Source organism: Aythya ferina, assembly GCF_964211825.1.
Source record: "Aythya ferina genome assembly, chromosome: 19".
Classification (NCBI taxonomy): Eukaryota; Metazoa; Chordata; class Aves; order Anseriformes; family Anatidae; genus Aythya; species Aythya ferina.
In genome coordinates, this window is record NC_140309.1 from 6,015,079 (window position 1) to 6,029,588 (window position 14,510).

The following is a 14,510-nucleotide window of genomic DNA, read 5'->3' on the forward strand; positions in this document are numbered from 1 at the left end:
GGAATATTTACCTTAAAGGCATTTGAACTTGTTGTATCTTTTGTTTAGAATGCACAGAGCAACTTCTGGATCCAGCTAAATGAAGGTTTCAGTACTTTATCACATACTATTATTTTCTACTTACAAGTTTAACCTTTGTATAAAATTAACATATGTATAAAAGATGGTCATTGCAAGTAGTTAAAATATAATATTTTTCTGGATTTAAGGATTGTTGCAAGAATTGTTGGAATTCCTTTGTAAGTCCCTGTGTACATCAGTCAGTCAGTTTTGACCTCCCCTACGTTTTTTTTGAGTGCAGATTTCACTTCATTTGCCAGTTTGTGCTAGACTTCTCGTGACACTTGGTGGTAATTGATATTTCAGGTAAGCTGTAATGGAAGACATCTGCTGTCTGGTGAGGTGCATGGCTTCAGTAGTAGCAGTGTAAATGAAAATGTGAACTTCACAGCATCTCATTCTGGTTCACTCATGTATATAGATGTATTTCTGAGAAGCACAAGTTGTTAACAAAGTTAAGTTTTACTGAAGTGTATCTTAATTCCAGTATTTTTGTACTTTGTTTTTACAGTCTTGTAAAGAGTGGGAAAATGCTTTTGAGAAAAGTATTTGACAGTTTGTCTAATTTAGCAGTATTACAGATCAAGGAAGTTTGCCACTAGGATAGGAATAAGGTAAAAAGTTTGAAGCTTAGGTTAAAATGATTGTAGATAACTCGATCTGCAGTTGCCATATATAGTCATACAAGAAAAAGTCTGCACAAATCCTCCAGACGTTTATGGACTTCTCTGATTCATCTGTCAGAGCCAAACAGCTCCAGCCAAGAGATAGGGAATTTGTTAAACTGCATTAAGTTCCTAAATTGCTGTAGCCCAAAGGAGCAATTCTGCCTTTTTAAGGGGGAAGAGTAGGAGGGAGTAGGCAGGGAGGATAGTGCATTATGAAGTCTACTTTTGGTAAGAGGTTCAAGAAGATGAGTAACATTCTAGAGCTCTTGAGGAAAGAAAAAAAAAAAGCCACACAAAAAAAAACTTGAATTAATTTCCGTTGCTATCATCAAAAGCTGTCTTTCTAAATTTAGCAGTCTCCTATAGACGCTCAGCTTATGCTAGCAACAGTGAAACTATTTTTCCTTAAGTGCAATTTGTCACCTCCCCCTTCTAAGTTAGTAGAAGATAAGCTTGTATTAATTCTGTTGATTTATTATTACACAAGTATGTCTCATTTTAATCTGCTATTGAGTTCATTGTGATTCAGCACTAGGCTTGCATGCCTTCAGTGATGGAAAAAAAGTGCACAGGAATGGCAGACTGAGCTTGCTCTGTCTTTCTGTCTCTTCTCCTGTTTTTTTAATTTTCTTTCTGGTCTTTTTATCCCCCCAATATACTGGAACGGTTCACAGTTCAGCATATGAATTTGGGAATTGGTCCCAGCTGAGACTATATATAACAGTTGTGAGGAGATGCTGTTGTTCCAAACTGCTTTATGTGTTTTGTTTTGTTTTTATTTTTTATTTTATTTCTTAAGTTCAGCTAACAGGCAGTAAACATACTGAATAAGCCTGTAGTGAGGTTTTACTTTCTCCCATCCTGATGATTCATTTATATCTACTGTGCACTACCGAAGCATAGGCATTATAGGCAGAGTATGTTTCAGCAGGAATTTTGCTGAGAAGCATACTGGTAGCAAAAGTTTGTTTTCTCTGAATTGCTTCGTTTATGGGAGCAACATGAAAAGATCTGTGCTTTTTTTTTTTCTGATTTAGGTCAGGAGGATGACAGTTATATTAATTTTGAGGTGTTTGTACCAAATATGCTAAATTAGACGTAATAAATCCTTCGGGCCCATATACAGTGCTTTTGAGGTTGTCATTTTTTTTCTTTTCTTTGAATTTCTCATCTTTGTGGGGCTCTGAAGTTATAACTTCAGCTGTTTTTGAAAGTGCTGCCTGCTGAAGGCATGGTGGCCTGTGAGCAGCAGCAGCAGGCAACTGGCCAGTGGCTCCCTATGTAGAAGAGGTCACAAAGACAGCGAGGATGATGTTTGCGGGAGTTTTAGCAAATGTAGGATGTGGATTTGCAGGACAGCTGGCTTTTCACTCAGACCCTCATGAAACAACTTGTTTTCTATAGGAGCAACTGGCTGTTGAATAAAATGGTCAGAATCAAGATTAAGCAAGCAAATCTTATAAACTTATTATTAGGGGATTGCTTAGTATTGGATTGTCTTGCATTGGAATCATAGAAGAAGGCTGACTGTAATGATATAAATCAGTAAATACACCTGTGTTCTTACACGCAGGTATGTCAGAGTACGATTAATAACGTGCTCTGTGCGCAGCTAGGTTTTTAACATGTATTTGAAAGATAAGCAGAGAAAAAGGTTTTGCGATATCTGATGCCCCATAGCCTGCCCCCTAGTTCACGTGTAGTGGGTAAGGATCTGTAAGGATAAAATCTGATTCCATATTTTAATATTTAGCACAGAATTACTCTTCTTTCAAACCTGACTATAAAGCAAGATACTTGTATTTTGGAAATCTTTCCAATCTACCTGAGCAGGCTTTAAAACATAGAACGTTTTTTTAGTATCCTCACTTTCCCTAAATAGAAAATGCGTGTTGAAATGCCTGGTTTCTCAATAGCCCTGCCTTTCTTCTACGTGAGACCAAGGAGAAACCCCAGGCTGGTGAGTGCAGCGCTGCCATGCAGCACCCAGGTCTCTGGTTTCTTCTGCCAGCAGGCACGACTGAGTGCTCAGGTAGGGTGCACAAGGATTCAGATACAGCTCTGCTTGTGGTGGAGGGAATATGGAAAATTGCAGGTGCAATTATGGTTTCGCATTAAATATTCGCCTTTTTACATCCACCATGTGAAGCATTAGTCCGTGTTTGAACTGGTGTTGTTAATTGGACCACAGTACTTAGATGCCTTTTCTGCAGACTCATGGCCCATGTCATTAGCTTCTCATTAGACACGTTAATTTTTTAAGACTCATAATAATTACCTTTTTTCAGAAGTTCCCCATTTTACACTGAAGAGAAACCTCTGTTCTGCAGGCTGTAATTCTGAATAATCAGGGCAGCATTGTGAACTCTTCGGCTATAGACTTTCAAAGTGGAAATGAGACTGCTGGAGTGGATGGAGAAGGATTTAATGCAGGATGTGCTCTGGGAGGAGCGTTAAGGATGTTTTTTACAGGAAGCCTCAGCTGCAAAGGAAGAGAGCTTGTGGAATGATGTGTAGGTTTGGAGGGACAGAGTGGTTGTGATTAAGATTGGGCAAACACAGGTGAGGCTGCTTATGGGGATGCACACAAAGTAGTCAGTTGGCTTGCGGTTTTATTAGCCAGGCGTAGACAGCTAAAAAAAAATAATAATCTGCAGGCACTTAGCAAAGCTCGGAACCAAGTAATTATCTTCTGCATAGGCAGAGATACTGGCCTGAGCCCTAAGAACGGAGGCTCCTGGGTTTCGCTGACACGTGGTTATCCTGCTGGCAGGAGCAGCGTGCTTCAAAGATTCTGAAATATTTATTTGGCTAATCAAATTGTGTTTCATTACGCACAATAAGTAGTTCTGCTGACCTGGGATGGTAGGGACACGCGGTTATTCCCATGACAAGGGTCTGGCAGGGTATGTTTGGTATCGCCTGCAACCGTCAGCAGGGACTATGGGGCTTAACAAGAAAGCAGGACAGACTGTTAGCAGGAGGAAAATCCTCCCGGGGCTATTAGCCAATATGCAGCTTTCTAACTTTGTAAGTTTGTTAAAAATGGTGGTGGATTTTCTGCACTTATTGGTGACCTATGAAATAAGCTATCCATTTTTTTCTCCACCATAATTTTAGCGATCAGGCTTTCATTTGCTTAGAATTAGCTCTTTCCAGAGCTCTTCTACCTCAATCTTTTTTGTTTGAATGATTTTTTTTTGTTTCCTAGCAACTCCAGTTTTTAAGTTCTGAATTGTTTCTGTTCAATGTCTTTTCTAGCCAATGTTAACTTACTGGTTTATAAATGACGGCAAGGTTTCAACATGATTCTGAAATGCATAGTTCTCTACATTCGTTTGTAAAGTTAGTCTAAAAAATCTTTTTTACATTATATATAGCATATGTGGTGTGTATATATATACATAGACACATATATACGGGTGCAACAGCTCTTCTTTTGCACAGTTGATTCTTTAAACAGTTGTGAAGGTAACCAGTCTGTTTATACGTTGCTGCATAGGCACAGAGTAAACTTGTTAGCTTTATGTTTATTTTAGCTTGGAAGAAGCCATAAGAAGATTCCATTAAGATTTGCTCAAGTGAGTAGTGCCATTGAAAGCACCGTGCCAGTCCCAGACCAGAGGAAGCGCGGCGAGTAGACACCTTCACAGATGCTTCATTTTTCTCGTGCCTGGGAAGAGCAGGCTTTGACTCCTCGCCAGCAAAAGGGACCGCAGGAGCAGCCCCAAAACGCTTGCTCGCCTTGGGTTATTAGGGCCCATGTGGCCTGCAGAGTTTGGTGGGAATGAGGGTATTTCCACAAATAGTCTGAGACTTCTCTGTATGGCAGCTGTCGAGGCTCGCTTCTTTCGGGGATTGTCATGTGGCAGAGGTCTGAGGTGGTTAAATAGCAAAAATTCTCTCTCTTTTTAGGGAGTCTCTTTTAGTTTTAATTCTGTAGACTGGTTATGCCCTGCTTCGTAACCTTTCTGAAGTGCGAGCTTCTCCCCCTGAATTACAATGCGTGTGTTTTTGCTTAATTTTCTACTTTCAGCTAGAAGCCTGCTCTCACTAAATCAGCCTTTTGCAAATGGAATATTTTTTCACTTCTTGCTGGGTGGGTCCATACACTGAAAAATAGGTCAAGAACAGTAATCTAAATCTACTGCTAATAAATAATTAAAGCTAATGGAATTTGCACAAGATCTGTGAGCTAAAATATTTCAGAATACTGTGGTGTACATTTGGCTACTGTAAATCAGGATTTTTTATTTATCGCTGTGCTCGGTTGAAACACATCTATAAATGTAACTTGAAATAATTTTTTTTGTACAGGGAAAATACTGGCATGTTAGTATATTAAAATAACTGAAAAGTCATAGAAAATTGATAACATCGTGATTCATTCTTTAACGATCAGATTTCAAGTAAATACTTCAGCAGCCTTAAGCAATAAGAGGTTTTATATCTCATTAAATCATAGTGTAAATTGAGCAATAAATTGTTTGCTCATATGATTTAATTTGCCTTATATTTTAGGAATTAAGTAAGTCATCTATGCTACTGCATAATACCTGTTTGGACAACTATCTGGGTCTTCAGTTTCATACCTTTCAGAGCAAAGCTAAGTGGAGCCTGCTGAAACTAATTACAGATAACGACTTCTGTGTTTCCCTTAGTACACCTCCAGACGTGTGCCCAGGATCTCAGAAGAAGAAATCATAAATTTGGTATTGCTTCATAATTGTGGGTGCAGAGAAATAAATATTTAACCATGGGTAGGTGAGCATCTCCCTGAGAGATTGCAGCTTGAGCACTGGTTTGCCCATAGCAGGGCGAAGCTTATGCACATGTTGGCTCTCTCTAATTAACCAGCAAAACTGATTGCTAGTAATTATAGTTAACTTGCTGATTCCTGTGTTTCACAGTGACAAGTTGTCCTGTAAGTATGTTACAACCAAACATCTCAGAAGTCGATGCCAAGGTTCTTCCCAAATCCTTCCTGCTTGGCGGCTTTTTGCCTCTCCCCCTTTCAGCTCCATTTATATGAGAGCGATGCTCAGCGACGTTACTGAGATGATTGCTGTGTGGACAAAGTGTAGGGAGCCCTGTCTGTGGGGGTACCCTGATAAACACCCCTGGTCTCCAGAAATGAGTACGAGCTGAGCCAGCAGGCTGCTCGGAGGAAGAGGGGCTCCAGCCAGCTGGCAGGCTGGGACTTGAGAGCTCCTTTTGGGGCTCTGCCCGTCCTTCTTTTCGTGTGGACTGAGCTAACAAATAAATACCTTCCCACGCAGCAAATCCGTCCCGCTTCTGTTCTGGGTGCTGGAGGTTGTTTCCCTCTCCGCAGGCTCTCACACGAACGCGGAGCCTCGCCAGCCTGAGCGCGGGGCGCTCGTTAGTTCCTCCGTACGTGTGGGCTAACGAGGGAGGGAACGCGGAAGGGCAGAGTGGCAGGAAAGCCGGAGCATCTCGCCGGTGATAAGGCGGCTCAGAAATAGATAGTGACAGCTGAACTAATGATGTCACCGATGCTGATACAAGTGGGCTGCTTCTCATTATGATTCCTCTGCCAGACACGGTGACATTCGCCAGTCAATGCGTGTCTCAAGTAGACAATATATAGAACAAATCATAGGAAGGGTGGCACAGGAGGGACAGGAAAGAACATTTGCCCGTTTTTTTGTTTTGTTTTCTGTTACACGAGTGCAATACTTCTGCAGGTGATAAAGGTGTACAGGTCAAGCTTAACTCGCTGGACCACTTTATCAACCCAGGGTTGTAGGTCTCTTGTTGTGACATTTAGAGATAAGCATTTTGGAAGTAAATGAGATTGAGCAGTCGGAGATCGGGAGTTGCTGTACAGCTCCAGACCTCAACTGAATTACCAATACAGTGTTGGTAGGCTGACCAGTGATATGTCCTTTGTACTGCACGCAGTGTATTAAGATAGGGATAGATAAATAATGTAATTTACTTGTCAGAAAGATGCATTTGTCGCCCAGCTTTTTACCATAGATTTATTCTTGGCTTATTTTCCATAGAGTTATTTTTAATGTGAGTGGAAAGGGAGTTAAAAATTATTTGGATTCAGATTTCATTGTGTAGCCATTTGATCAAAATATAAACTAGTTGTTTATACTCCTGTAAAGAGGAAAATGCTATATTAGCTTTCAGCTATCAGATTTGATTCAGATAATGATACAGCATCCTAATTCATAGTCTCTACTTCAGCTATTGAGTTTGGCTGTGATAGAGCCTTTTTCAGAAAACTGCTCCATCCCAATAAATCATCCACAGAGAGACGGAGCATGTTTAGATGGCATGGAAAAATAGGCTAATAATGTGATTTTATAGGAGTGCTCGAATATTTCAATGCATTTGCACTGATAAATTGTCATTTGTTTTAATGTTCAATTGCATGTACTCTTTTTAGCTGTTCTGCTTGATCGCAGTGATTTGCTAGCTGTACGCGAGTGCAGGAGTTGGTTGCTTTTCCTGTTTTGATCAAAACCCAGGCAGTAAAGGCCACCACACTTTAAACAGATAATAAATCATATGGTGTCCTTGCTAACCAACGCTGCACATTCCCCCGGGTCCAAACCGAATGTCCTTCTTTCTGTTCAGTTTAGTGCAAAGAAGGTAAAATTCTATTTGATGTTAATGCAGGCTTCTGAGACAAAGTCTGATGAGGAATTTTTCCAAACTGCCAAAAATAAATCTCACCGGCAGAGCTTTAGCTGGTGACTTGAGGCATATGTAATCCCGACTTCTGTGTGTTTATTTTCACTTCCTTTTTGTTGTGAACTGTTGAAAGTTTTGATGCTGGTTAGCCAAGGAAGGAATTACAGAAGTAGCCTGAAAGCATTTTCGACGGGGGGGGTGGGGGAATGGGGAGGAGAAGGAGAAAACCAAAACTGGTGTGAGGAAGGGGTGTCTTCCCTTTGTTACACTGCCTGCCATTTACCCGCTTGCCTGCATGGCATGTTTGGTTGCATTTAAAACACTGGAGCAAATTCCTTCTGGTTCCTTCCCTTAGCCTGTCTGCTCGGGGCAGATAATGGAAAGGGGATGCTCTCTCTGCATTGTTCAGCTGCAGCAGATCTCAAGTTATTGCTAAGATTTCGAGTTGTGAAAGCATTTTGTGCTGTTAACGTGTGCTGTACTGATCAGCGTGTCCCACCACTGCCCCGGATTGATTCCTGCTGTACAAGCGATTGCTTGCCTGTGAGTCTGAATCACTTGGAGCTGCCTTCTCCTCTGTCACGAAATGTTTTTAAAACAGTTTTACCAACAACAGAAGCTGCTGCCTACGTTTTCCATAGCATAAGCCGTTTTCCCATTATGCCTAAGTTTCCAAGCATAATGTTTTGCCATTATGGCATGAATTTTGCTCAGTAATGTTTTGATTGCTCGGATGAGCGTTTAGCATCCTGAATTTGCTAAGTGAAGGATGTTTGGGAATCAGATTTTGTACTTGATGGCTTTTCCCCCCTTTTATCAGCGTGGCCAGCTGTTTCTTTGGCTTTGGGATGCTCCTCATATTTCCCCTCCTTTTCCTGCTTCTCTCCCTCTTCTGTCCTCCATAGCCAACGAACAACAACATCGCTCGTTATCAGAAGTGAATAGGAAGGCAAAGTCCGGACATGGTTTATGATCATGAAATAAAAATTTCTGCACGTTCAGAAGTTAGTGCATGTCAGACACAAGACACACGGTTAGATAGCAGGCTCTGCTAGGGCTCACCATGCACACAGAGGAGCAGTGCTTACATCTTCTGCCTCCACAACCAGCCGTGGTTTGTTTTCCTGAATGTCACTGCAGCACTGTGTCATCTGTGAAAGTATCTCGGGTGATTTCTGGTGCTTAGGCAGTGGGGATAACGTTCGACGCTTACGAGCTGTGCAAGCACGAGGCTTGGGGCTGGTGTTGAATTAGGTCTCCTATATTTCTGCTTTCAGCTTTAACATCAGTTTGCTGGCTGGCGCCAAACCAGTCAGTAAATTCAGAGGCGATACCAGGAGCCAGGAGCCTTAAACCCGATGATTTCCAATGAACTGAGTTTTTTATTTCATGAAATGTTGCTTTGCCTGAATGGTGTAATTTTCTCTGATTTTATGAAGTTTAAAAGGATGCCAGTGTCCTGATTGTAAGTCTTAGGTCTCAGTTTACAATTTCACTGGGCATTAAAACCTGGCACGCCAGATTTTGGCCCTGAATGCAGGCATTTATTTTGCCATTGATGTTTTTTTTTTTTCTTCAATGTCATCATCGTCACGTTACGAGGAAAATACGCTATAAAATGTGCAAAGCCTTCTGGGCTCCCAGCGTAGCCAGGAAGTGGGAAAAGCTGCTCAACCTGCCAGCTTGCTCTGGTAGAGGCATAATTTATCTACGGTCATGGTACACAAGGACAGTATCTACCCTTTGTCTGTCCAAAAATAGGCGACAGAAAAGATCAGGAAACGTTTAGGGGACTCAGTCTAAGAAGAGCGGCATTGTTTGGTTTGGTACGGAAGAATGAGCTTATAAAGCTGTGACATTACCCTCATCGTGGTGGGGATTAGCTGTACGGTGTGCAGGAACCGTGGAAGAAGTGTAATTTGGCTGATCATTTCTCTTTGATAGCTCCATTGGCATTTGGCCCACGGAGCAATTTCTCAGGAAGAACTCCCGATTCTCCAGCTCCCTCTGTGACCTGTCATTAAAATAACAAAACCCACTCAAAAGACTTTTTTTTTCCTTCAGCAAAACAGATTAAACCTAGGGCTATGAGGGTATTTTGGTGTGTGGTTTAATGCCCAAACTGTTGCGTGACTCGGGACGTAAAAGCACGTGTGTCGTTGCACTGGAAGAATTTCCCAACTTTCTGTGCTGACCCTCTTTTCTGAAATGCCCAAGGCTTCAATCGGCACTTTTAAGACAGAGAGAAAATACTTCAAAGATGTCTTTATGACCCTATTGCATGAGCTTCAGTGTAGCTACAGGGCTATGGGAAGCAAGGAAGGTTTCACGGCTACATCAGCAGCTCGTGACTGCCCGGTTGTGTTGTTGGGGCATCACGGGGCTGGGCTGGAGGCCCCTGCTCTCACCTGGCCCTTGGCAGGGCACAGCCCTGGGCAGCTGGGCCTCGAAACCCTCCAAGGCTGGGAAATCCAGCCCCATCTGGGGTTTCTAAGTCCCAGCTGTGAATTTTTAAGTAAATTAGGCCTACATTGGTTTAAAAGCGGAGCCACTGAGAATTTTATAGAAGATAGATATATACCATTGTCCTAACTTACCTCGGTTGGTAAGTCAAACTACACTATGAACTATTAGGGTGGTTGAGTGGACAGTATTTTAATGAATTCAGTAGTGAAGTGTGCTGTAATTCTGGAAAAAGAAATTTTGAGTTAGAAAGAAACCAACAAATAATGCTCCCATCTTCAGTATGGCTATCTCCAGTTCCTCAGTGACTGAAGTCATAGCACTCATCAGAAAATAATAAATAAAATAGTCTTTATACAAAATGACAAAACTCTTAGCTGGACTGATGGTCCAGAGTCATCTTCCTTTATGCCTGGCTTCCATTTGTGGAAATGTCTTCAGCATAAGTTCAGAGGTGTAGCTGCTGTTTGGGAAGATAGAGGCATTTACTTCTAATCGTATTAGTGTTTCAGCTGAATTAGGAGCTGAAGGCGTTTCGTGCTTACCTACCATCACTACAGTTTTCAGTTTTGTTAATTAATACTATTTGCAACAGATACAGGTGTATGTCAAACTGGAAATTCAGACTTGTTCAAAAGGAATTCTGGATTTACATTTACTTAAATCAGAGCTCCCATAAGATTCAGCCGAGTCTTATACTCGGATCTGAAAACAGGGTTGGGAAGAACTTGACGACGACACAGCCTTTCACACTTTCTAATGAAATATTTTGCTTCTGTCTTCTAGGACCTTCGCAAACAGGTAGCTCCATTACTGAAGAGTTTCCAAGGAGAGGTAAGAGCTTCAGCTTCTCTTGATGCTTTTGATCTTGCTTCACGTGAGCAGCGTGCCCACAGTCTCCCAGCATGGCTGGGTGGAGATGGAACCTGTGAGCAGGGAGCATTGCAGGGGTTCGGCCTTTCTGCATTCAGCTATGTGCTGGATATATTTGTGATACGCTGTGTTTGTGCTGGACAAGCTCAGCTAGTCAAATCACTTTACATTTAGCATACCTGAGTGTAAACTTGCTGTTGCTGTGACTCAGGTGGCACACACTAACTCGGTATGCCTCAGTGACTCGGCAGTTCGAATGCTTAATGAATGCAATGTAATGTGTGTATACAAAAACAGGAAGATATTAAAATAGTTGTACTGTAAACCCTTAATCTGTAAAAGACTGTATTCTAGAGGACTTGTTGGAAAACCTTAAGTTAGCAGGTGTTTGTTGGAAAAGCAACAGAAAGTGTTCACAGCTCTGGGGCTGGCTCTTTCTTTGGTTTGTCTTCACACTGCTCCACCAAGAAACACGTGATTAGAGTGATCACAAGTTTAAAAGCCAACTGTTGTTGTTTTGAGGAATTTCTGTAGGAAGTGGCAGCTGGGCCAATGGCAGGATTGTGGACAGCACTGAGGTACTCACATCACATGAGCGAGGGCCAACTGGGAGCTGTTGTATTGCCTCTAGGAAAAAGCCACGGATGAAATTTGCAAATTATTTTTCTCTTTATAAAGATCAGTTCCGTGGGGCATGGGGGGGTAGGTTTAGGTTTTAGCTTACACTTTTACATTGCAGAGCCCTACTTGTAAGGTCAGCTGTGATCCAGCAGCAAAACTTCTTAATTTCTCAGTCTACAGTAAGTTATGAGCTGGTCTTGTACTGTTACAGTTCCCATCAGAGTACAGGGAAATTCAGGAGCATGTTTTCAGAAGTCTGCCCAGGGAGTTAAGTGCACAACTCCTATTATCTGTAATGAGGGTTGCCTTTCTGATTACTTGTACTTCCTCCTAAATACGTATCTCAAATAGACAATAATTTTTCATCTTAAAAGCAGCGTGGTATTTTTTAGTTTACTATCCAATTTCCCACGTACTGCTAGAAATAAATAAATAAACAGGAGAACTTTGTCCTTGATATATCTAATAGCAATTTGTGAGAACAAAGAATGACTTGTGTGAGTCCATTTGCCAATAGAAATTTACACTTTAAAATTGTTCCAAGTGAATTGCAGTGCTCTTAAAACCTTTCCACTTTAGTTTCAAGTTTGCAAAGCACTGACTGAAGTGTATGTACGCTTTCAGTGCTGTTCTATAATGAAGGGAATGTCTGAAGATCAAGCAAGAAACATAAATCAAAATTCTGCTTAGTGAAGGCATATTATCCCATCAGATCTTGCCCATTGGAGACAGTTCACTATCACCTTGGTGTGGTTCACGCACACTCCTCTTGTGCAGATCTGCTTCACCAATGTAAAAGTGAAGTTTATGTTGGTATAAATTCAATCTTATAAATTACAAGGGTAAAATTTGTTGGTAGAAATTCCCTCTTAAGCGAAGCACGAATATGTCACAAGATTGTGCTGCTGAATCTCCTTAGGCAGTGATTCCAGTTTCTGTAGTCTAGACAGGGTTTTAGAAACCTAAAAGAACTGAATTAATTGTGATTGAGCACATAAATGCAGAACAGCTAACTGTCAGTTGTGGTATTTCATTATAGATTTAATTACTGTACCTTGTTTTGGAGACAAATAGGATAGAACAGAGTAGTTCAGTTGGAAGGGACCTTCAAAGTTCATCGAGTCCAACTGCCTGACCTCCTCAGCACTAATCAAAAGTTAAAGCATATTATCGAGGCATTGTCCAAATGTCTTTTGAACGGACAGGCATGGGGCATCAACCACCTCTCTGGGACGCCTACTCCAGTGTCTGAGCACCCTCACAGCAAAGAAATGTTTCCTAATGTCTATTCTGAACCTCCCCTGCCATTCCCATATCAGAATCAAAATGCTAAGGGTATCAATAATACTAAGAATCAGAATACTGAGAATATTAGCCTGTTCTGTTGAGTTATAATTTATTGTTCAGTGTATAGATGTGGCTTCTGTTCATTGTTAAGACTGGCTTTCTGAAAGATCATGAGATGAATGCTCCAGGTAGGTCAAGAACAAATTGCCTTCAGTGTATAGAGGCTTTTCTCCATCCAAACCCACTGGAGTTGCCTTGTCCTACTCTCCCGAGATGGCTCTGCAAGCCATGTAGCTGGGGCAGGTCTTGGTGTCACAGCACAAGTGCTCTAGGACATCTGCAGGGAGGAAGAAGTTGAAACAGGGAGTGATCTGCTGGTAAGAGATTCTCTGCTTCTGCTACAGATGCTTCACAAGTTGCAGCCCCAGTGAAGTATACAAAAAAAACAATGACAACAACAAAACCATAAGTATTTAAAATAAAGAGAGGTGAAAGGAAAAGTAGTGAGAATAGATGCCTTCTGCTGGAGAGGAAGTGTCCTGGAGCAGCAGGTAAAGAATACTCTTGGAGTGCTCTGGTTCACAGCCCTGTAGGCATCGTGGGTGTTGTATCAAACTTCAGGGCACCACCTTCTCCTCATCTTTTTCTTGTACAGAAGCTAGGAAAATATGTGCTTGCATGATGCAGCTTCTCCATCAACCATGTGGTCTCCACTGCATTTTTGCCCCTTGCTTCTACCTGCACCCCATACTGCTGTTGCACCCTTTTCTTGCTCCCTACTGACAGAACTAAGTAGGTGTTTTGGCATGTCAGAGCAATATTAAGTTATCGTGCTGCCCCAGAAGGGAAGCAGGCCTTTGCAGATCCCCCATGGGATGACTCCTTCCATGGGCTCAGGGCACTAGGGAAGGCCGGATGATCAGAAGACGCAGTTCCCTAACAAACAGAGGTATTTAGGCAGCTTTACACGGCTGTCGCTGTCTTCCTGCCTACCTCTGAGCTGCCTCCCCACCTCCTGCCTTCCCTTCACACTTCTACTCATATGATCCCGTGGAGAGCACAAAGTTTTCTTTTTTTTCCCCTCTTTTTGGCTGGCTTAGTTTTCTGCCAGGTTGGTCACTGACCCAGCTCGCTGAGGCTCCTGCTGGCCAGGGGAGAGGCAAGAAGAGCAAAGCCAAGGGCAGGAGGAGTGCGGCTGTGCCAGTGTAGGTTGACTTAAACTGTCCTTGAACTGTACCCTCAGCAAGCCCGACGTGACTTGGAGAGAGGTTAACTTAAGCTTGCATATTTAAATATCCTCCCATGCATGCTTTATGGGACATCTGCTTGTAAACCTGTGGCTAGTTCACTTTTTAAAATAAATACACTGATCACTTCAGCCAAATTTTCTTCTCAGCTTGAACACAGATATTGATACCTCATGCCCCACTCTGTGTACTCCCTTTGTATAGTATGTTCACAGGTAAAAAACAAAACAAACAAAAACCGTAACATTCCATATTCTGGGGATATTTATCTCAATCAAAAGAAATTGCAAATGAAACTGTTCCACTTATCAAATCTGCAGTTTCCATTAGTTGTTGGAAATAAGTTTTTTGGGGGGTACAGATGTTGGTGCTTTAAGTAAGTGTGGATTTTTTATGATGACAGTTAAAGCATTATGAAATGAATTTTAATGTGCTACAAATTTAAAATTGCATTCCTAGTGCAATGTGAAACCCTACTAATTCGTCATTGATAATTTCAATATAGTACTTTGTCCTTGTTTAGGATTTTAATGGAAATTGAATGCTTTTTTTTTTTTTAATGACTAGACTGTTGTGTCTGATAGAAAGCTGATAACATTGTCCTTTTGATTTCTGTGGGTAGCTT

The 14,510-nt window shown here is 41.6% G+C and overlaps 1 protein-coding gene across 7 annotated transcripts in view; it reads left to right on the forward strand.

Moving 5' to 3' along the window:
* CUX1 (cut like homeobox 1) overlaps positions 1-14,510 on the forward strand; it is a 268,432-nt gene that overhangs the window by 95,750 nt on the left and 158,172 nt on the right. For all 7 annotated transcript variants that reach the window (XM_084492961.1, XM_084492955.1, XM_084492956.1 and 4 more), the window contains exon 3: positions 10,644-10,691. In XM_084492961.1, the coding sequence (XP_084349087.1) occupies positions 10,644-10,691 (48 nt within the window). The remainder of the gene's footprint in view (positions 1-10,643; positions 10,692-14,510) is intronic.